The sequence below is a fragment of the Marmota monax genome, unplaced genomic scaffold (genome assembly GCF_021218885.2).
Source record: "Marmota monax isolate L192 unplaced genomic scaffold, Marmota_monax_Labrador192_F-V1.1 WCK01_AAM20220418_F8-fsc00088, whole genome shotgun sequence".
NCBI lineage: Eukaryota > Metazoa > Chordata > Mammalia > Rodentia > Sciuridae > Marmota > Marmota monax.
This window is the reverse complement of record NW_026694492.1, coordinates 341,781-365,266: the sequence shown is the minus strand read 5'-3', so window position 1 is coordinate 365,266 and position 23,486 is coordinate 341,781. Positions and strand designations below refer to the sequence as shown.

The following is a 23,486-nucleotide window of genomic DNA, read 5'->3' as shown; positions in this document are numbered from 1 at the left end:
TTTACAAAAAAGGTGATATGCTAGCATATATTTTTTAAAAAGATGCCCATTATTTACTTATAATATATTGTCTTGTGCACCTTGCTTTTTTCACTTCATAATATACCTTGAATATTTCCTTGTATTAACACACATAGATCTCCCATATTTTTTATAATTTTCCCTGGCATTCCATTGTGCTCTAATCTAGTTATTTAACCAGACCCTTTCTTGTAGTCTTTTGCAACATTTTTTGCTATTACAATGAATATCCTCCATATCCTATGTATTTATATGTTAACTGGGGCCAATATTCACAGGCCAATATTCACAGACAGTGCCCTAAGTGTCTCATCTCTGTGGGCCCCATTCACTCTGTAGATATCAGAACTTCAAAGATTTATGATAATTTTCTGGCAGGTAGATATAAAATGGTTTGATGAAGGCACTCTTTTTTTTATAATTTGCACAAAATCACCATGGCCCTGAGTAACTATCCACAGAACTACTGAATCAAAGGGTATTTGATAGATATTATCAACTGTCCCTCCAAAAGTTGAATAAACTTTTTTGTGTGTGTGGCGGGGGGGGGGTACCAGGGTTGAACTCAGGGGCAATCCACCACTGAGTCACATCTCCAGCCCTATTGTTTTTGTATTTTATTTACAGAGAGGGTCTCACTGAGTTACTTGGTGCCTTGCTTTTGCTGAGGCTGGCTTTGAACTCAGTGATCCTCCTGCCTCTTTTGCTCAATTTTGACAGATTTAGTGCTTGATTTAAAAAAATCTAAAACTTACTATGTCATTTTCAATTATAGTCAACTTCTACTTACTGGAAGTGATAGGAAAATAAGAGCTGGGGATGTGGCTCAGTGGTGTTGCATTTGCTTACCACATGCAAGGCCCTGGGTTCAATTCCCAGTATTACTAAAAGAAAGAAAGAAAGAAAAAAAGGTAAGAACAGAATAGTTGAAATCTTAAAAAAAAAGAAAAAGTAATTCCCGATGGGAATAATGGTCTTTCTCTCCTTTTTTTTTTTGGTGGCACTGGGGATTGAATTCAGGACCTTGCACATGGTAGACCAGCCCTCTACCACATCCCTAGCTCCTTTTATTTTGAGGCAGGGTCTCTCTAAGTAGCCCAGGCTGACCTCAGTCTTGTAATCTCCCTGCTTCGGCCCCCACACCCCCAAGTCATGAGTACACCTCCTGCTAACTTTCCCTTCAGTTCTGGGAACAACCTAATGTGCAGTCCTCAGAAGCAATGGACACCAACCTCAAAGGACCCTGTGTTAGTCCTAGGGCACCTAAGACCTGCATAGTTGGTTCTTAAACATGAAATGTTGATAACGGTGTCCTCTTTTGCTCTTTTTTGGAGGAATTACACAGAGTGCTGTGGTGGAGTTGTATTGAGAGGCTGGTGTTATGGGATTACAGATGGGGTCATTGTGGGGCATCTATTTAGGGGTAGATAGAAGAATGTTCCACTATCGAGGAAGGGTCCACCGTCCCAGTGACCCTGAAAGTGATAGCCGCACCTATCGTAAGGTCCTTCTGGACATGGGTTTATTTATTGTTCTATTGGTCCAATTATGGTTGACATTACTCTCATCATCCTGAGAAGCCTGCATGTCTGTCTCTCCTAGGGATTCTACTGGATTCCACAGTAAATGTGAAGGGGAAGGGAGAGCAAAGGGAATCTTGAGAGAATGCTTATTTAATTTATTTATTTTTTAGTTGTAGATGGACAGTACCTTTATTTTATTTATTTGTTTTTATGCAGTGCTGAGGATCGAACCCAGTGCCTCACACGTGCTAGGCAAGTACTCTACCGTTGAGCTATTACTCCTTCGAGAGGATGACTATTTTTAAGAGGAGGAACATAGTAAGTCATGTTCAAAACAAACTTAGAGACCAGGAAGGTGGGGGAAGGGGTGGAGAAGAAAACCTGTTGGGGAAAGGTAACAGGGTGGGATGAAGGAGAGTAATGAGAATCGGAACATGACCTTAGCAGTGAACGGCTGGTCAAGGGGGAGAGCAAGTGGAATGGTGTTCCCTTAACTAGGTTTGAGACTCTGGGCGAGTTCCCTTCCCAGTCAGCCCCTCAGTTACCCTGCTTCTCCAAGAAGCATTATTGCAGGAAGCAGACTGGTGGAGAAGCAGCAAGCAGCCCTGGGAAAGGAGGAGAACTCCAAACTTTACTTTAACCGGTGGGCCCAGAGATCAGACTCCAGATTCTGAGAGCCAGTTTTCTACAACCTTTACAGGCTATCTAGTGTCACAAAATTCCTAGTCTAAATAATCCTGGGGGAAGTCATTTACATTCCAAAAGATGGGAGTGGATGGTGCTAATCAAGTTCTCTGAAGATGGACTAGAAAGGGGAGAGGAACTCTCCCCTAATTCTCACAACAGTGTTCTTAGTTTATTTCGTATCCAGGCTTGGATTACGTTACAGCATGAGAAGGATCCCCTTCCCAAGTCTGGGAGGACAAAGGACACACAGCACAACAATGCTCTGGGATATCAAAAGCAGAGATGAGAGTGCAGGCAGTCATGGCTGAGGGGCCATTTGCCTTCTCTTGCTCTGTGTCCTCGTCCAGCTCTCGTCCACCACCAGACTCCCATGGCTTCCGAGGACCCTGAAGGAAACAGAAAATGTGCTGTGAGAAGCATAAGTTTGCAAAACTCCAAGACATATTATGTTTCTCTAGTAATTATCAGGGGGCGGATTGCCTAAAACGGTCTCATTATGTGTTTGAACTCTAATCTGTTCGATGTTTCATCTTCAAGGACAAAACGTAGCTTACAATGCACCACGAGCTTCTTTTATTAAAGCCCAGTGATGTTCCTGGCATTAGTTACATTTGCTTTCCATCAGGGTGAGCACAGACGGACAAGCCAGGCACACTAAGCAACTCGTCGCCTAGCTCAGGTAAGATGGCACAGAACATTTTCTGGATCTCACCCCTTCTGCTAAACACTCCTGTGCCACACAGTTGATCGATGGCTATAGATTGAATCAGTCAGGTTGAAAAATGTCTACATAAGTCCATGATTACTCTTTGGAATTAGGAATACTGGTGAAGCTATGGGGATAATTAGTGTAAACATGTATTTAAGCTTGAACTTCTTTTCTTTAAAAAGCAACTATCCTTTACGTTTATTTTATACTAGATTTATTCCTGGGCCATAAGTTTCTTCTGGGATATCTTCCCCCAGCCCAGGGGCGGGAGGCACTTTTGTTTCTTTTGTGCAATCCCCTGACTGAGGAGGTTTGTTCTTTTCAGTGAAGATCATGCCAACACGGCAGAGGAAGCTCCTGGGTGGATGGATCTGACAGTGCCCTCTGTATATATGGTGTACACCTTGGGGGGAGGGGCTTGCTTCACCTGGATGTGCTCAGGAATCAAAGAATCTGCAGTTAACCAGTAAGGCCATTATTCCTGTGAGTTTTAAGCATGTGCAGCAAAAATTCAGCACTCTCTTTGGGTCACTGAGATCCTGTGCCAGCTCTGCTTTCTGGCCTGGGTACACCTCTCAACTCTACCATCATAATGAGTGACAGAGGGGCACCCACTGCTTTTGTGAAGTGACTGCTTTCAGTTACTTGGTGGTTTTTAAATTTTTTAACTTCTATCTATCTATCTATCTATCTATCTATCTATCTATTTTTTACTGTGCTGGGAATCAAACCCAGGACCTCCAACATGCTAGGTGAGTTCTCTGTCACTGTGCTACAACCCCAGCCCTACTTAGTGGTCTTTTTAGAAATGTAATGGCCTGGGTGGGAAGTTTTCTGGGTGTTTTTCAGGGGACTTGAAGATTTGAACCTCTTGATTGCATGATTTTGTGGGCTTTTCTGGGCCAAGTAAGCAGCGAATCGTTTTCAGAGATCACCTCAAGTCAAGAGGTCACAGGAAGAGCTTGGAATCATTCTTGCATTCCATTACTAAGAGTGACTGTCACGTAATGTGGTCAGAAAACACGGCACAGCAGCCTCATGGGGGCGGGGGGCAAGGAAACAACTGAGAGCAGCTTTCTGTTCCTAGAGTTTGTTGCACTGTATTTGCAGGGGAGGAGACCAGGGCCATGGGGACTTCTGCTTTCCCCTGCCAGGGCATATTTAAAATTGAGAGGCAAGCCCAGTACTTTTTCCTGTGACATGTATTTTATTTAAAAATTTGAAGCAAAGAATACCATTGTTTTATTTAAAATATATTCATGGGCGGGGGCATGGCCTAATGGCAGAGTGCTTACCTAGCATGTGTGAGGGCCTGGGTTCGATTCTAAGCACTGCAAAAAACAAAATGAGCCACACATGGAGCAGTGGGAATTGAAAGTTGCACAAAGTTCAAGAAGAGCCTGCCAGGGATGTCCATTTGCCCAGGCAGAGTCAGAGAACCAGCAGGTTCTGGGGCTTATCAGGGTTAACTAGACAGCTGGTGCTTAGATGGCCTCCACATTCCACCTTCCCCTCCATGCTTTTCTCCTCTGTCTCTTGGTGCCAAACTATTTCTGTTCAGCCCAGGTACAGATGTGCATTTCCCGTGAAGATTCTCCTGAGTGACTGCCCTTTGACTCTCATGGCTGTTTATCAGCACTCTCTGTGGCACTTGCCACTATCCTGTGATAAGGTCCAGTGTGAAGTCCTCTCCTGGTCAGTTCTCTTTGGGGGACCCTTGAGCTTTGATCCCACCTGCTGAGCATGCTGTTGATAGAAGTAGGATCTCAATGAACATTTGGAGGATGAATGGATGGAAGTTGGCATTCCCAATCTTTGGCCGAGGAGGCAGCTGACGTGTATGTGTGTGTGTGTGTTTGTTGCTGAGGATCAAACCCAGGGCCTTGCACATGCTAGGCAAGCGTTCTACCACTGAGCTACAACCCCAGCCCCTGACTTGACTTCTTTTTAGAAATGAAAATCAAGACAAGGTTTGGCCTAACTTGGGGATATCTGTTGAGAGAAAATGAGAAGGAGGAGACAAACCTCTCACTTTTAGACAAGTTTCCAGAGCAAACAAAGCACACTCACACAAGGAGGTGTTTTGACAGTCGTGGAACTGAAGAGAAATGTCTTTGATTGGTGACTGTCACTTGACCCTATTTCCCAAGTTTAGATGGCAAGTGGATTGTTGATGGATTTAGTTCTGCCTATTACCCTTTTTGTCAGGATGCAGGCTCAGTAATTACCCTTTTGATTTTTTTGCAGTGGCATCAGCCCTGGGGTACCTCTGACAAAGAGGAATCCTTCAAAAGGATGAAAGAAAACCATTAAACAATTAAATCAAATAACTATGATGTGTTACTTTTAAGGACATCATGTCATCAGTACAACAATATGTGGCAATCAAATTATTCAAGAAACTTTCTCTCTTATTCCCAGAAGAACTGTGCTACAGCCTAAGGCCACGTAAGGAGAATCTTGGGTTCTCTTGGGCCTTGTGCCCTGGTTTCAGATTCTCCCCAGGTTGGTACAGTGTCTGGAACGCTCTGGGGCCATTTCAGTTCTACCCATGTCACTCATGAGAAGGTTGTGAGAGGGCTGAAATGAGGCCACTATAAGCACCAGGAGGGCTCCTGGAGACCAATTCTAGTTCTGGCCCTGATTTCCTTCATGGCTTTAAGCCAAACTAGGAAACTCTCCCCCTTGGATTTCCCATTTATCAGTAGAGAAGACACTGTTTCTCTGATTTCTGTGTCAAATGTCTTCAAAGTTAAATACAAAGTAATATTAGAAAGAAGGGGGTATTAACAGCGTTCCTGTAGGAGCTGGGGTATAACTCAGTGGTAGAGTGCTTGCCTGGCATGTTCAAGGCCCTGGATTTGATTCACAGCACTAGGGGGGAAAAAGTGTGTTTCTGCTCATGTATGGGTGTGAGATTTCACAGAGAATCTTCACAGTCACAGAGTGGATGTCCCTTCTCTAGCCTCCTCTGTTCCTGGTTTGATTTTAAGCACTACATGGATCAATTCAGCACATGAATTATGTCTTTTTTTTTTTCCAGTCTGGGAATTGAGCCCAGGGTCTCATGCTGGGCAAGCACTCTACCATTGAACTATGTCCCCAGCTGGGATTATGTCTTTTTCCCACTCTTGCAGAACCCACCTCTGGTTATACCAAAAAGATCAAGGCTAATTTGGAAAAACTGAACTTGTAACTCCATGTGAACTCTCATTTTCATGTTGATGCATCCTTGTTTCTGTGGCTTGTTCTCTCTTCCTCCTGCCCAGAGCTAACCCTTTCCCCGGTACCCTTCACACCTCCCTCCATATTTTCCTATTACACTGTCACCACTTGGCACATTTTAGGGCTCTCCTGCCACTGACCTCAAACATGCCCAGGCTTTATTCTATTTTTAAAGCACACGAGAAAATCAGAATGCCTTTCCTTGACCTTGCAGTCTCTTCTAGTCTATTTATTGCTTTCCTTTTGCAGGGAGACATCTCAATTTCCTCTTTCCTTGTGGCCCCTTGGTTTGGCAGTGTAGCTTCCCTTTTCTGTCACTCTATTGAAATTGCATCCTTTAAAGTCAACAGTGGTGCCCTTGGAGCCCATTCCAAAAAGGGTTTTGTTTTAGCCTCATTATTCTTATTTTTTCAGGAGCACTGAGTTTCTTTACCTTACTCTGATGTATTTCTCTGGTTTATTTTTGTTCCCTTATTTCCTAAATGAATTTTCCAAACTGGTCCACTGCATAGCATCCTGGCTAAGTCCAAGTCTGGGATCACTGTGCCTGTGGTTGAATTCTAACTCTGCCACTAATGAACTGCATGACCTTGGACAAGGTTATCTCTCTGTGCCTCAGTTTCACCAGTTTTAAAATGGGGATGGTAGGGAGAGTTCTTACCTTGATTTGTTGCAAGAATCAAATGGGACAGTCCTTGTAATATTTGCATCAAGATTTGGACCATGAGAATATTCTTTAGTGTTACCCATTAGCCTAACAATAAGCTCCTTGTTCTTTGAAAACAGAACTTTTTCTTTTAGGACATATTGCTCGCATTCACCAACGTGATGTAACCAGATAATAAATAATTATTGACACATAGATTTATGCAGTGGTGAAAAAGCTCAGGGAAGGTGGAATGATGATAGCAGAGGGCTCCTAAGGTCTGCTGGGGTTGTAGGACCCACGTTTTTATGTTTTTACCAATAAGCCATTTAAATTACTGAGAGTTTAAATGAGATGTATGGTGTTCTAGGAGCAGGAAGGGCGTCAGCGGTTAAAGCCTTAGTTGTCAGTCACAGTGGTGTTCTTGGCGTGGAACACAGCGTCCCATTCTTAAATTAAACGCGGCTCTAAGGGGATTGCGTGGGGAAGGCAGCGGCCACAGCGCGGGGAAGCCGCGCATTGAGTGATGGCGCCATCTAGTGGCAGCACGAGGGAACGTCGCTGGGCAGCGCGGTGTCATTTGGTGCAGGGGAAGGTCCTCAGAATTGCCGTCCTTTCTGGATAAAGTGGGGATGAGACTGGACAAGAGGAAAGAATAAAGAGAAAGCACAGCAAGAGGGAAGAAGAAACACCTCATCACAGTGTGGGGACCGAAAGGACATAACCCACCACGTCGTCGGTGTCATTCGGGGCAATTCCCGCCCCCACCTCGAGATCTTACACACTTTGATCCCCCCCCCCCCGTTTGAATCTCATTTTCCCACGCTCTGTGCTGCCCCGTTATCCTGAACAGATACTGCTTCACCTTTTAATTTCCCTTTTTGTGTGTTAGAAATTCGGGACTGGGAAGATTTAGCCGAGTCATCACATTTGGCTCCACCCCGGAATAGCAGCCCTCCGGAGTGGCCCAGGACCAACCTCCAGCCCCACCGCAGCAGTTCGTCACGTGACAGCCACCCCAGGAGCGCAGGTAAGAGGAATGCAGCCTCAGGCCTCCCGAACTGCAGGAGAAGTCCCCTGGGCGCTTGGCTCCCAAACCCTTCCTGGAATGCCACTCCGGTTACCGTGTCAGAGGGAGTTGAATCCTAAGGAAGTAGCTATCTGGGATGTTCTCTTTGGAAAACCCAAGTGAATGAAACAGATTTGTTTTTCTCTTTTCACAAATTATAGATTATTGTCAACAAAGAGCATTAGAGTGGGAGGGACTGGTGGAAGGCGTCAATGCTTCAAATTGAAGGGTCTACACACTTAGGTGGTCAGCGCACAGGTTGTCTAGGAGCCGAATACAGACTTAAAACAGAAGTATAGATTTTGTCATCCAGAAAGGGAAAAACAGTATAGATTTTGAAGTCTTGAACTCTGCTATATTTGACTTTGGGTGAGTTGTTTAATGTTATTCTAAGCCCGTTTCTTCTCTAAAATAAATAATTATACACAATTTTCAAGGATTGAGAGGATTAAATGAAATATCATAAAAGATCTCTTATTTATAGACGAGCATGGTGATGCACAACTTATAAATCCCAGTTAATGGGTAGCGGAGGCACGAGTGTGACAAGTTCCAGGCCAGCCTGGGCATCTTCACAAGATCCTGTTTCAGAATAAAAGAGACTGGGGATGTAACTCAGTGGTACAGAGTTCAGTCTCCAGTACCCAAAGAAAGAAGGAAGAAAGGAAGGAAAGAAGGAAGGAGGGAAGGAAGGAAGGAAAGAAAGAAAGAAAAGAAAAGTTCTCTTATTTGAGATATTGGGACTGGATTTCACAGAATTAATTAAGAAGTTGATTAAAGAAGAGAATCATAAAAGATGGTAAATAGTTCACATGTTTTACCTTAAAATGTAAAATTTATTTTTAATACAGGCCATGGTCTTTTCTTTGAATATAGTTGGCATTTCTGCATTGTCTTTCTTGCATAAACTATATGCATAATACTTTATCTGTGAGTTCTAGCTTTAGTTTCTTTAAATGTAGCAAGAATTTATACACCTGGGAAGGCACTTGTAAAGTCTCTTTCTACAGAATCATGTCAGTTCCAAAAATCATACCAAATGATTATATACTTCCAAAACTTTTACTCTTCACATACCTAATTAGACAACAATATTTTAGCAGCTTCCCATTATGAAATCCTCCTAAAACATTCAATCTTGCATTCAGAGAAACAACTTCCTTTTCTTGTGTACTCATATTTTGTTAGTTTATATTTAATTAAATTTCAAGCTGCAAGGCTGGGGATGTAGCTCAGTGGTGGAGTGCTTGACCAGTATGCACAGGGCCCTGGGTTCCATCCCCAGCACTGCAAAAAAAAAAAAAAAAAAAAAAAAAAAAACAAACAAACAGACAAATAAAATTTCACAGTGACAGTAACAAGTACGTTGTTATTAACTAATTCTTGATAAACATGAAACTACTGTGGGGCCATAGCAGCAATGGTTGGTATAGTTCCCAGGCAGCCTGGAGAATCACAGTTAGCCCTCCGGGTTGGTTCAGTAGAGGTCAGCTAAATCAGCTTCTCCTGCACTCTACCTATATAAAGTGTTTAACCTAGTGCCTTGCATGTGAAAGTGTCTAATAGCTGGTAACTTATTCCTATTGTTATTAATAAGCTCAGAGTTGCAAGGACGGCTAGAAATCTGTTTCTTTTCTTCAAAATTTTATAGATGAGAAAAGATCCAAGTGTTTAAAATTTTGCCTTCAACATATACCTTTTGGCTTCAATGAGTAAAAGGATTATTGATTATAAACCTAATATTTTGATTCAGAAGGATTTAAGTTTGCAAAGGCATCTGGGAGTCGGTATAAAGCATAAAGCAGTCTTCTATGGTACTTCAAATCTATGTCTTTTCAGTAAGACCAGGTAGGACCATGGCATGGTGATGAAGACAAGCCCCAGGGCCTCCCGGGTGGTAAAAACCAGGGGTCTAGGCATAGTACACACAGGGAATGTCTCCCAGAGGAAGAAGGATTAGTTGAACAATGTACACAGGGATGAACAAAGTTTTGGTCACAGTAGGCTCTGCACCTGTGACCGCCATGGAAACCCAACAGAAAAGCCTCTTTCTAATAGGAAGAACCACTGCTAAGGGGCGAGTGGGCTTCTAGAAAGAGTCAGAATGCCTAAGGAATCTTGGAATCTGTGTACTGTGTTCATTTTTGTGTGTGTTTAAACATTCCTCTCTCAGATCCTGTGTTGCAACAGATGGGAATGATCCTTTTGTTTTGGTTGGATTGGCTGTAAAGGATGCAACTGGTTGAAAGGCAAAGACACTGCAGGCAGTAGGGGTGTGTGTGGGTGATGGGTGTTCTTTTAAAAACTGCAAGTCTGAAAACACCAAGCTCCAGGCAAGGTCTTTGTGACTCTCATTTACCTTCTAGTTTTTTTTTTTTTTTAAGAAAATTTAAGAATAGCATTCTAGCAAAGTACAAATCATGGTTGCACATCTCCCTGTGTTTTTGTTGGTGGTGGTGCTGGGGATGGAACCCAGTGCCTCATGCCTGCTAAGCTTGTACGCCACCACTAAGCTGCACCCCCAGCCCCTGCTATGCTTTTAATTTTATTTTGACAGTCATCTTAGTCAATTTTCTGTTGCTAATTACACAGTACCATAGATTGGGTACATTATAAAGCAAAGAGGCTTATTTTGGCTCACAGCTCTGGTCCAAGGTTAAGGGATCACATCAAATGATGGCGTCCTTGCTGACAGAGTCCCGAGCTGGTGTAGGACAACCCATAGTGAGACAAGGTGAACGGAAGAGACCAAGCCAAACTAAATGTCATAGCAGACCCATTCTGGAGATAACCTATTAATCCTTTAATTACATGAGTGGGTTAATCTCAGGAGGGCAGAGCCTTAATCACCCATTAAAGATCCCACCTCTTACTCTCTCATAATGAGGATTAAATTTCAACATGAGTTTTGGAAGGGACAAACTGTATTCCAACTATAGCAACAGTGAAATTCATTGCCTCACAAGCATGCTATCCTATCAATCCTTGGTTCTTTGCAAAGACATCGATGTGCTTCTCTCTCACCCCTGCTCCTCCTGGGACTTCTGGGCTCTCTCATGATATGTGGCTTTATGGGGTATGCCAATCCTGGGATTATTTTCCAGTTCAGAGGTTTTTATATACCAGCATATGTAACTTTGTGCAAAGAGTGCAAAGCTCTGGCCCAATGCACACCAAGATTCTGTCCAGTAATTCTGGGGAAGTCTTGCAGTTTATAACATGTACCATGGAATTCTGACAGAGGAGATTCCCTCAACACTGCAAGAAATGGTTTTGATTTTTCACCAGAGATCAAGATGAGCTCTGGGAGACAACTGTGAGGTTAAATGAGAGCACAATTGTTTTGTGATAGGGAGGTGGGCAGGTGAGGAAGGTTTTGCCGGGACAGGTGTGAGCTGGAAATGGAGCCTGTGTGTGTCTCTCTGACCACATATCCTGAAACTTCCATGAAGCTCAGCTGTCCCTCCCTTTGCCCTGATTGAGAGCCTTCCACATTCTTGAACTCTAGACCTGACTATTAAGGCCAGACTGGCTGCTTGTTTTTTTAGGCCTGGGACCCCCCACCCCCCACCCCCACTCCGCTCCGGCCCTGGCTGGCTAGAACCCTTAACTGCTTTGCTAACTTGCAAGAAAAGTCAAGCATAAAAAATGAAGGAGCAGGTTGTTGTCCTTCCCAATGGGGAGGAGCTCCAGGCCTGGTTTCTTGTGCCGTGGAACACCGACACCAGCTGGTTTACAATGAGGCTGATGCCCTTCTCAGTGAGCAGGCCCCCAGCCTGCAGGACTTGGGCTTCTTTTAAACTGAACATACTCATTGTCAGGCATCTGATTCAGAGCATTCCTTTTGAGAGGTGGCAAGTTCTACTGGAACATAAGGTCAAAGAAAACCCCAGAAAGAAAAAAATCAAACATGTTTTTCTTTATTGTTGTGGGGTTTTCCTTTCTTTCTGCCTCAATATAAGTTTATAACCCTTTATTCTAGGGGGAAGTGGCCCTGTGCTGCTTTGGTTTCTTTCTCTTAATTCAGTGGCTCTCAAGTGTGGTACCCAAGCTAGCTGCATCCTGGTATCAGTCTCACCCAGGAGTCTGCTAGAAATCATATATTTTAGCTGCCTGCTCCAGGTGCACAGTCAGAGACTCTGGGGATCTGGCCTGGGAATGCATGTTTAGCACATCTGCCAGGTGATTTCTTATGCATGCTCAAATGTGAGAACCACTGTTTAACAAAGGCCTACGGGAATGCCTTTAACTCTGACAAAGAGAATCTTAGTTCAGCCAGCTACCTGATGAAAAGAGAAGACCTTTCTGTCTGGAGTGGTGGTGGTGGTATAATTTTCTAGGGTTTTATCTGGGTTCCTATCACAATGGTTGCAGACAGGCCCATCGACCAGAGATGATGGATGGAGAAAGTGGGACTGGAGATTAGGGAGTGAATTTCCACCGCAGTGGCAATCTTTGTTAGGTTTCCTGGGTCTTCTGTTTAATGCAGATGCAAACACAATGTAATAAGTATTTCCTTCAATTTGATTTTACACAGATGGTAACATACTGTACACACTGATTTTCACTTTTCACTCAACAACCTGTTTTGGAGAGAATTTTGGCACATGTAGATCTGCCCAATATTCGTTTAAATGACTGCATACATAGTAGTCATCAAAGAGTTGTACAGGTGTAATATAGATGTAGTTTACTTAAATTATAATCATGGAAGGACACATTTTTGTCTGTTACAGTGCTATGTTGGCTGTCCTTTATGTGATGTGCTAATTCTGTAAGAATAAAGAATTGCTGAGCAAAAGAGTAGTCTATTTTAAAACAGTAAAGAGTATCAAGATCCCTTCCAAAAAAAAAAGTACCTATTGACATTTTTGGGGTCAATCTTGACTTCAACTCTCAAGGATTCTGTGGGTGGAGCTCAGGAATCTGAATTTTATTTCTTGGGTGATTGTGAGACAAGAAGTCTGCAGGATGGAATGGGGAGCCAGGGGGTGGGCCCTGAGCCCCAAGCTTCTACTCCTCTTGGGCTGCCTGGAATTGCTCTTTCACTTTTTATGTGACTCTGTTTCCTCACCAAGGTAAAGGTTCCTAAGGACAGGCCTGGGGTTGTCACCTTTTCCTATCCTCCCTGGAAAAGCACTTTGCAGTGTTTGTCAATCATGAAGCTTTGGAGGGGTTTGTGGCTCATGTGATGATCTTGGCTTTTCTTCTTCTTTTAGTTCCATGGACCAAACACAGAGTATCCCGGACCAGCCTTCTTCTGTACCTCCTTCCCAGCCCAAAAGGAAAATGACATCAATGATAGCTTTCTTTTCCAAGGTCTGATCCCAAATATCATGTACATTTAAATGTTCCCTCCCAAAAGCCATTTTGAAGTTCTTTCTGGAAAAAAAAAATTGGTTGTGAATTCTTTTAATATGGGTAGAATATTTATGGGAAGACAAGAAGATAAGTTGAGAGGGATTTAACTTGCTGCTAACCCAATAGTAAAAATATAGAATAAACCATGATTAATATTCAGAAATAACCATGAAGCTTGCATATTACTAAATCTCATCAATAGCACTATGGAAAGAGACCTGAATCCAAGCCCTCCCTCCAAACACACACACACACACACACACACACACACACACACACACACACACGGTGGGGGTGGGGGGAGCGCAGTGGCTTTTGTCATTGATTTTATCTGGATCTTTCATTGTCTGGATTCTGACTTTAATACTGTCTGTTCTGCATTCTAAAGAACAGCAGGGCCTTCCTGGCAACAGAGTTCAACTGCTCACTACAGGGGGCAGCCCATCTCTTGCCCCATCTCTTGCCCTGCAGTCACTTAGAGTTAGGGCTTTGAAGTCATTTTCTGCATCAGACACAGTGTTCCCCAATTTGCGTTATTCATGCATTCCTGTTCCCAATCTTAATTGCTCAGATACATGCATTCCAGAGTTGGGACAGCCTTCAAGTACCCTGAAATGTTTGTAGATGTGTAACAGATTTTTGTGGATGTGCTTTGCCAGTTGTGTCACATGCTATTACGAGCTTAAGGTGACTGCTGAGAATGGACCCTTGGAATGAGCCACGTGGAGGGATGGAGAGGGGGGAACATCAGCCCAATTGCTGAGTGTTCAGAACAGAATAGGAGAGGAAGCAGGGAAGCACGCACCATAGAGACATGTCATTGGAGGTGTTAAGCTACAAAGTGGAGCAGAAAGATGGGGAGGGGCTGGAGGGAGAGGGTTAGGAAACTCTTCAAAGTGAGTGAAATACCAATATGTACTTTGAAAGGGATGTGTATTCTCAGCCCACATCAACCCTTCTAAAGTCCCTTTCTTTTCAACTTGTCACCCTCCTCACAGCTATGAGCATCTCTCTCCATAATTCCCCCCAAAAAACACAGCTCAACACCAGCCTGCATTAGTTTACTTCCCCCTCCAAATTCCCCCCTTTAATTTCTTCATTATATAGATCAAACTAATGTATTTTCCAACAAAAATCAGACATTTATAGGGGCTGGGGTGCAGCTCAGTGGTACAATATATGCTTAGCATAGATGAAGCCCTGGGTTTGATCCCTGGTAAAACACACACACACACACACACACACACACACACCCCAACATCTTTAGTTGGATAAAGAAGAGCAAAACCAAGCAGGCAATGACAGGAGAATTTTCTTTAGAGGGAGGGAATGGGGCTGGGTTCAGAGCACGACTCCAAACACTCCCAATGAACACACTTTTGATCTACCTCTCAGGTCTCTTGGAAATTCAAGTTCCAGAAGCAGGAGTCTTCAAAGAATGTGTTTTTCATCTTGGCAGAAAGAGCTCGGGACCCCAATGCCAAAAAGCGCCACCTGGCAATGAGAGGCCTGGGCACCATGGCTTGTGAAGCCCCTGACCAGGTGAGGAAGGATGTGGAGCTGAGTCAATCTCCCCAAACCCTCCAGCCCTCGTGGGTGGCGCCCAGGCTTGGGTGGGGTACCCCCTGGACTAGTACCATTTCCCTCTAACAAACCACCAGACTTAGCAGCATAAAGAACATGTGATAGTTATTCATAGTGTCTGTGGACCAGGGGTCTGGGGACAGCTCACCTGGGTCCTCCATTCAGGGTCTTGCAAGGCCGGGACCCCACAGGCTGGACTGTGTCCTTCTGAAGCTCAGGGTCCTCTTCCAAGCTTATGTGGTTTTGGCACAATTTGGCTTTTCCAATTCTAGGACTGAGATTTCTGTCCTCTGGCTGGCTGTCCTCTGGGGGCCAGTCCCAGTGCCCTGAGGCCACCTTCTCACAGGTGGCAGCTTTATTCTTCAAGGCCAGCAGGAGGGTATCACTCACTCCTGTCTGCTACAGTGGAGTGTCGCATAATGTAAAGTAGCCATGTGCGTGTCATCCTGTTACCTTTGTTACATTCTGTTAATATTGACAAGTCACAGTTCCCTTCCACACCTGGGAAGAGCAGATTGTTCAAGGGCATGGCTCATTTAGGGTCATTTCAGCATCTCCAACCACGGGCAGTAGTTGCAGGCAGGACCGTTATATGCCAACATCATCCTCCTTGGGAATTCCAGTGATTTCCTCGTGATTTTTTTTTTTTAAGTAAAAGTTCCCTTCACTCCTATTTCTTTAGTATGTGTCAACTTCAGTGGCAATTTCAAGTCCTCCTCTTCATAAAGGTACATAACCCTCCTCAGACCTCTAAGTCACCCTGGTCCACCACCCTCCTGAAGTATCCTACTCGTCTCACCTACCCAGATGCCACCTGCAGCTTTCTCTTTCTGTCCTTCCAAGACTGAGTTGGGCTCCTGGGTTGGGCTAATAGAAGCCCTGGCATTTTGATGAGAGTTGCAGCAAACTCTGAAGAAAACCGGAGTCTCTCATTCCAAGTCTTAGGTTACTGAAAGATTAGAAGTGGAGTTGTTTTGGGATTTACAGAGAGCAATTTCCGTGCTTAGTAATGTTTTCAAATCTCGATAACAGGTGAGAAAACACAAGAAAATTATGCTAGATCTGCTGGTGCATGGATTGTATGACCCTGTGAGTTCTGAAGTCATCCACGAGAGTATGAAGACACTGACCATCATCCTGGGCAAGATTCAGGGCAAACGTTTGGGCTCCTTCTTCGTAGACATCACGCTTCAGATCAGGACTTTATTGGATGATGTAAGTGACACAACTCATAAAAATTTGGGGGTATTAAAATCAAAGTGAGATTAGCAGTGACAGCCCTGGGTAGTTTGTTGCTCAGGTACTAGTCACTTTTCATTGCTGTGAACAAAATACCTGACATAAACAAAGGAGGAAAAATTCATTATGGCTCACACTTTTAGAAGTTCCAGTCCATGGTTGGCTGGCTCCATTGCTTTGGACCTGAGGTGAGGTGGACCATCATGGTGGAAGGACATGGTGAAGGAAAAGTGCTCACCCATGGCTGCTGGGATGCATGGGAAGGAGAGAGAAAGAGAGCAAGAAAAGGACTGGGGACAAGATACATCCTTCCAGGTCATGCTTCTAGTGACCTGCTTCTTCCAATTAGACCCCACTTCTTTCAGTTTCCACCACTTTCCAGTAATGCCATCCAGCTATGAATCCCTTCATGGATTAATCCATTGATGAGATCAGGGCTCCAAAGTCCCATCTCTAAACACTGCTACTTTGGGGGCCAAGCCTTCAACACATGAGCCTTTAGGGATGCTTCAGATCCAAACCATAACATTTTTAATGAATCTTGTTCAGAGACTAGTACGGTACTGTGTGTGGATTAAGAAAGCCATAAAAGATGTGTAGAATTCCATCACTTCTCCTTAAGGAGTTTTCATCTTAATAGAGGAGTGAATATTGTATGCTGATGACAGTGAGCAGCGTGTAGTCAGCACTCCCTCATACATGTAAGAATGACAATAGTCACACCTAGTGGGCCCTTCCCGTGTGCCACATACAGTGCAAGGCCATTTACATGGAGCATCTTCTATAACCTTTGCAGTCATCCTGTGAGGGAGGCACTGTAACTATCCTCACTGTATGGATGAGGAAGCCAAGGCACAGAAAGGTTGGAACCTGCCCAAGGTTTGCAGAGCAAGCTCTCTGGCTGCAGCGCCTGCACTGACTGGTAACTACCAGATGAAAAGACGGCCAAGCAAGAATTGTGCTGGGACAGCATTTAGTCTGAACCATGGGAAAGAAGTCCAAGAGCCTTAGTTTTCCAGCTAGTGAGTCAGCCTGCTGCAGTTATTCTCGCCTCTATGAAAGGCAAGACCTGTTGAATGGGGAACAGGCCTTTTATTTGCTCCCAGAGCCACTAGCATCAGTTTGTCACACCCTAGTTCCCCAGGAAGCCGCACAGAGCAAGCAGGGGTGCCAGCCCCACATGAGAGCAAGAGAGACCGTGAGATTATGAAGCTTGCAGCTTATATAGAAGCTGCTGGCGTAGTTGTCCCACCTTCTTTCAGAGAGAGACAGATTTTTGCTCTTGAATATACACCAGACCTCCCTGAGGAAGGGAGAGGAGGGTCTTTACCTCACCACCCTGCAATGCCAGCAAATGTGGCATTAAATCTCTCTAGAGGAGTCATCTGAACTTCAGGCTTACTTTCCCTCCCTCCCTCCCTCCCTCCCTCCCTCCCTCCCTCTCTTCCTCCCTTCCTTTCTTTTTCTTTAAGATGGACACAATACCTTTTTTATTTATTTATCTTTTTTTATATGGTGCTGAGGATCAAACTCAGGGCCTCACACGTGCTAGGCAAGCACTCTGCCACTGAGTCACAACCACAACCCAAGGTTTATTTTGGATTGAGCAGCTTTTTAAAACCCACCTTGCCCGTGATTTTTGGTGAGAAATCCTTGGCAATGTATCCTGAGGAAATTCTCTTGCTGAGTTCCTTGCTGACAGTTTATATCTCTGTCACAGTCGGCGTTCTTTGCTGCCTGCTTTATGTTAGTGCCTGTGCCCCCATTGGATGATTGGCAGGCTGCTGGGCGACATGCACCTGTCTTATGCTTTCCTGTCTATCTCAGCAATAGGGGAGGGCTTTGGATGGGGTGCATTCACCCACCGATAGGGCTGTGAACAAAATAGCAACCTTGAGGTAATTCTGTATATGTCACATGTGCTGAATATATATTTTAAAAATTTATTTATTTATTTATTTTTGGTACTGGGGATTGAGCCCAGGGTTGCTTAACCACTGAACTACATCCCCAGCCCTTTTATAATATTTTATTTAGTGTTAGGGTCTCTCTAAGTTGCTTAAGGCTCTCTAAGTTTCTGAGGCTGGCTTACAACTTGTGATCCTCCTGCCTCAGCCTTCTGAGCCACAGGTGTATACCACTGTACCCAGCACTAAATGTATATTTTAAAATATATAATTTACATTTATTGTAATATAGAAATGTACATATATGTTAAAATATATGAAGAATATATAAGTATATTTGTATATTAAAACATATAAAATATATATTTAAATACTTCACAAAACAATCAGTGGTCGTCTTGCTGAGTCTTTGTGACCCCAGTTCTGGTGAGTGAGCCAGGGCAGGAGAGAATTCTCCTCAGTTCCTGCCCTCCCAGTGCTTAAGACAAAGGTGGCCAAGCACATGAGGGAGTTATCCACCCATCAAATGACTTAGACCAATTATTCTAGAATTCTGATATTTTTCTCCTTGCTTCCTGGAGTGGCCCACACTGGCCTTGTTCCTTCTGGTTTATTTGGAGCTGAACAGAGATATGAAGCACTGATATAAAAATCTGTGCACTAAAGTCGAATGATTGGCATCCTATGCTGGTTCTGTTACCTGACAGTGTGACTCTGGGAAAGTCACTGAAATGCCCTGGGCCCTGGACTTCTCATCTGGAAAGAGAGACACATGGGGCAAACAGCTCACAAAGGAGATAAAGGGAGGGCTGAGTCCACTCACCTGTGCTCAGGGAGGAGCCAACTCATCAGAGTAAAAGAAGAGAGTGGTGGTTGTGGTGCGGGAAACAGAATCCTTATTTCCACTACAGGTAGAAGGAACTCAGACCAAAAGTAGAGAGAGGTGACCTACGTAGGTGCAGTGGCACATGCCTATAATCTCAGCCCATTTAGGAGGCTGAGGCAGGAGAATCTCAAGTTCAAAGCTAGCCTTGGCAATTTAGCGAGGCTGTAAGCAACTTAATGAGAACTTATCTCAAAAAACAAAAAGTTAAAAGGGCTGGGGATGTGGCTCAGTGGTTAAGCACCCCTGAGTTCAATTCTCAGTACCAAAAAAAAGGAGAGAGAAAGACTGAGAGTTGACCTGCTAGAAGTAACAGGAGACTGATCAAGCAAATCATGATACAATAAAGCAAAAGAAAAGAGAGAAAAGAGAAAAAGTATGAAAATTCCTTTATGTGTTTAGGTGGAAAGAGCTCCTACAAAGATTGGTAGTTAAACCAAGGTGCATGACACCAGTTGGTGTCTGTCCGTTTATGTAAAAGAGAGGGGAAGTGCTCTGTGTCTGGAGGCCCACCCCGTGATGTCCATGCAAGAACGATGGCTGTGGTGGGAGCCATGTGCTCTGACACTTTTGTCTCTTGATGGTGACCTGCCTCTGTTGTTTTGTTGATGGGAACCCGCAGGAGAACGACAGCATGAGATACTTGGCCTTTGTCTTGCTCGGGCAACTGGCGGCCTTTGCTGGGTGGAAATGGAAGAAGTTTTTCGCCCGTCAGGTTAAGCAGACACGAGATTCCCTCCTAATCCATTTACAGGACAGAAACCCACAGGTTGCCACGGTAAGACCACGATTCTCCATGTTCTTGTCAATGCCCTTATGAAACTAGCAGCGTGTCCCCATGAATCCTGAAGAACTTGCCTCCCCAACATGTCATCCTTTCCAGAACAAAGATGTGGTTTTCCTGCCCCACCTGCCCATGTTAGTGCCTGTCAAGGCCAGATGAGCCCAGGTTCAGGGTGGGTGGGCAGAGGGTGCAGGTTTAGGTTCATGTAATGAGGATATCTATTCACATATCTATTCACACAATTAGTGATTGTCACTGCACCTGTTAAAGATTCCCTGTAGAACTGTTTTGCTCTTGAAGAAAATGTGCCCTAACAAGGTTGGATCAACCTCAGGCCTGGGTGAATGTTTCAAAACTGGGAGCAAAGAGTTTTGAAACCATTTGTGTTGGGTGGGGGGAGAGATTGAATTCAGCATTCAGGGTTCCCATGACAAGTGCTGTGTAAACTCCCAAGCAATGCCGTCCCCTCCCCACCAGCCCCCTGATTATAGGCATGGCATTTCGCAAGCATACTTCCTGTAAGTTCAAGTCTGTGAACTACCTGTAAAGTCACTTTCACATTGTAGTGTAGTGGCCCTGACCATAGATTGGGTCCACTTCTTTGGGATACCCTTCCCTGCTTGGGATTCTAGAATTCTGATGTTTTTGCCAATAGGATGGTCATATTTTTCCCCCTCAGGCTTGCAAAACAACTTTTCGAGCCTGTTCTCCGTATCTGAAACTGAGAAACGAAAACAGCTTCCGGACAGAAGAAGATCAAAGGAATCCCAAACTCTCCAGGCAGCTGGTGAGCGAGCCAGGGCAGGAGAAGATTCTCCTCAGTCCCTGCCCTCCCAGTGTTTAAGACAAAGGTGGCCAAGCACATGAGGGAGTTATCCACCCATAAAATGTCTCAGACCAATTATTCAATTGTGATTGACCCATGATGCTGTGTATGTAAGTGGTGAACTCCTGGGAGTTAGGCACACGGTGTCAGGGCAGTTCCAATTCAGGTCATTAGCTAAGTGCAGGCGATGCTGCCTACTCTCCTGTTGCCTATCCCAGTGCCCTGAATCTGCAGCTGTCCACTAGTTATATCTAGGAGGTTTACTGAGTTCCTCCCTCACATGTACCTTTGCTAATTTCTTTCAGAGTCACTATCATCCAGAGCTCCTGCAGTTCTTCTACGCAAATAAAATTCTGTAAGCGGGAGAGGCAGGAGAATGGTCCCACATGAGTGTCCTGCGGGGGCCCTTGTGTTCCCTCTGTTTTGTCTCATTGGATGCCTCTTCTGCTAGAAAAGAGGATGTCAGGAGAACAGATGGGGGCAAAAGTAATACCATGGAATTGCATAATTATACCCAAATTAAAAATTCTAAATTGCTTTCACATATCTCATTTTCTCCCAAATTTAATGAGAAAATATTTTCCTAAAAACACATAAAGTATATGCAGTTTCGTTTAGTGCTTATTTCTCAGCTATTTCCTTCTTAAGTTCGTTGCTGCCAAATATCTTGTATCTCTTATGAAACTTCTGAGCTTAGCGGAAAAATGGTTACCTTAAAAGTTTTTAAAAAATATTGATATTTCACTATTTGCTATTGATGCCTTTTCTTGTCAAGACTTATTTAAAATTGGCCAAGATACCAAGAAAATAGCTTGCAGGGGTATCTTTAGTTTTTCATGGTCTTTTCATGGCATGGCCTTTAAGATATCTTTAAAAAAGAACTAGTGGAGAGAAAAAAAAAATCTATGAAGTATATGTTGAAAATCCTCAGGCTGATAACTTATGGAATAAAACAGTAACATTTATTGGGAGTGTTTACAATTTATCCGACACTAAGAACTTTTTTCAATTATTATTTAATATTTATAAAACCCCTATGAGATAGGTACTATTATTGTTTTCAGCTTATAATGAGAAAACTAAGGCATGGGAAAAGTAAGTAAACTTGCCCAAGACAAACGGTGGAGTCAGAATTCAAATTCATATAGCCTGATTTCTGGAGCTGTGTGCAGTTACTCTTCAGGGAAACTTTGATGGTGAAAGGCAGAACAAACAAGAAAAATCTCAGCATACTCCTGTAATCCAAGCAGCTTGAGAGGCTGAGGCAGAAGGATCATGAGTTCAAAGCCAGCCTCAGCAACTCAGCAAGGTCCTAAGCAACTTAGTGAAACCCCATCTCTAAATAAAATAGAAAAAGGGCTGTGGATGTAGCTCAGTGGTTAAGTACCCCTGGGTTCAATCCTTAGTACCAAAAATAAAACAATGGATTCAAACTAAAAAGCTTCTTCTCAGCAAAAGAAATGATCAATGAAGTGAACAGAGAGCCTACATTTTGGGAGCAAATTTTTGTCACATGCATGTCAGATAGAGCACTAATCTCCAGAATATATAAAGAACTCAAAAACCTTAACTCCAAAAAATAAAACAATCCAATCAATAAATGGGCTAAGGAGCTGAACGGACACTTCTCAAAAGAAGATATACAATCGATCAACAAATATATGAAAAAAATGGTCAACATTTCTAGTAATTACAGAAATATAAATAAAGATTACTCTAAGATTTCATCTCACTCCAGTCAGAATGGCAGTTATTAAGAATACAAACAACAATAAATGTTGGCGAAGGTGTGGGGGGAAAAGGCACGCTCATACATTGCTGGTGGGACTGCAAATTGGTGCAGCCAATCTGAAAAGCAGTATGGAGATTCCTTAGAAAACTGGGAATGGAACCACTATTTGACCCAGCTATCCCACTCCTTGGTCTGTACCCAAAGGACTTAAAATCAGCATACTACAGTGACACAGCCACATCAATGTTCATAGCAGCACAATTCACAATAGCCAAACTGTGGAACCAACCTAGATGCCCTTCAGTAGATGAATGGATAATGAAACTGTGGCATATATACATAATGGAATATTACTCAGCAATAAAAGAGAATAAAATTATGGCATTTGCAGGTAAGTGGATGGAGTTAGAGAATATTATGCTAAGCAAAGTAAGCCAATCCCAAAAAACCAAAGGCTGGAGTGTTCTCTCTGATAAGTGGATGCTGATCCATAATGGGGCGGGGGGCAAGGGATGAGTGGACAAACTTTGGATGAGGTAAAGGAGAGGGGGGAAAGGACATGGGGGTAGGAAAGATGGTGGAATGAGATGAACATCATTACCCTAGGTACATGTATAATTGTATGAATGGTGTGACCTTACAACCAGAGAAGTCAAACATTGTGTTCCATTTGTGTACAATGAATTGAAGAGCATTCTGCTGTCAAGTATAACTGAATAGAACAAATTAATAAATTAAAACAAAACAAAACAAAACAAACAGACAAAAATAAAATAAAAACCCTCATCTCAGCTCCTCTATTAAATACAGTTAACTGCTGTGATACCTGATTTACATTTTTATTCATTTAAATGAGCTAAGTGCTCATCACTAATCACTTCTTGACTGAAATGCCAATGGTTTGGTGACCAATCCTAGTTATCTGAGAGATCACATCACTCTTATAAAAAGTTTCAGTTGGGTTTGGTGGTGCAAACCTGTAGTCCCAGCAATTTGGGAGGCTGAGGCAAGAAGATCATTTGAACAACTGAGTTCAGGACCAGCCTGGGCAACATGATTTTTTTTTTTTCATTTTCTTTTTCTTTTTTTTTAATTTGGGCAACATAATTTCAGAGGAGAAAAATGCTTAGTTTCTTTGCTTTCCACCAACTCGACTGGTTCCCAAGCTTCCCCTATGGTAATTCTGATACCACCACTGCACGCAGTACTGGTCATTCCCGGAACACTGTGTTCAGTTTTGGAAATTGAAAGATCACCAAGAGGGAAATCATGAGAAGGTCATAAAAACTA

The 23,486-nt window shown here is 43.4% G+C and overlaps 1 protein-coding gene across 2 annotated transcripts; it reads left to right on the top strand.

Annotated features, from left to right (window-relative positions):
* The first annotated feature begins 7,369 nt into the window (after positions 1-7,369).
* Mro (maestro) lies at positions 7,370-21,008 on the top strand. Of its 2 annotated transcripts, XM_046419482.2 has the most exons (7): positions 7,371-7,841; positions 13,100-13,199; positions 14,637-14,783; positions 15,858-16,040; positions 19,477-19,632; positions 20,318-20,425; positions 20,770-21,008. In XM_046419482.2, exons 2-7 carry the CDS (start codon positions 13,104-13,106, stop codon positions 20,821-20,823), a joined length of 744 nt encoding a protein of 247 aa, XP_046275438.1. In that variant the 5' UTR covers positions 7,371-7,841; positions 13,100-13,103; the 3' UTR covers positions 20,824-21,008. The 2 variants fall into 2 exon arrangements, with proteins under 2 accessions (XP_046275437.1, XP_046275438.1); XM_046419481.2 differs by lacking the exon at positions 20,770-21,008 and having other exon boundaries at positions 7,370-7,841; positions 20,318-20,763.
* The last annotated feature ends 2,478 nt before the right edge of the window (positions 21,009-23,486 follow it).

What these genes read in the sequence shown, in the direction of transcription:
- Mro (XM_046419481.2), top strand. Translation starts at nt 13,104, where the DNA reads ATGGACCAAACACAGAGTATCCCGGACCAGCCTTCTTCTGTACCTCCT. An exon ending in TGATAGCTTTCTTTTCCAAG is followed by an intron (nt 13,200 to 14,636) that starts GTCTGATCCCAA and finishes TCTACCTCTCAG; the next exon opens with GTCTCTTGGAAATTCAAGTT. An exon ending in TCAGGACTTTATTGGATGAT is followed by an intron (nt 16,041 to 19,476) that starts GTAAGTGACACA and finishes GGGAACCCGCAG; the next exon opens with GAGAACGACAGCATGAGATA.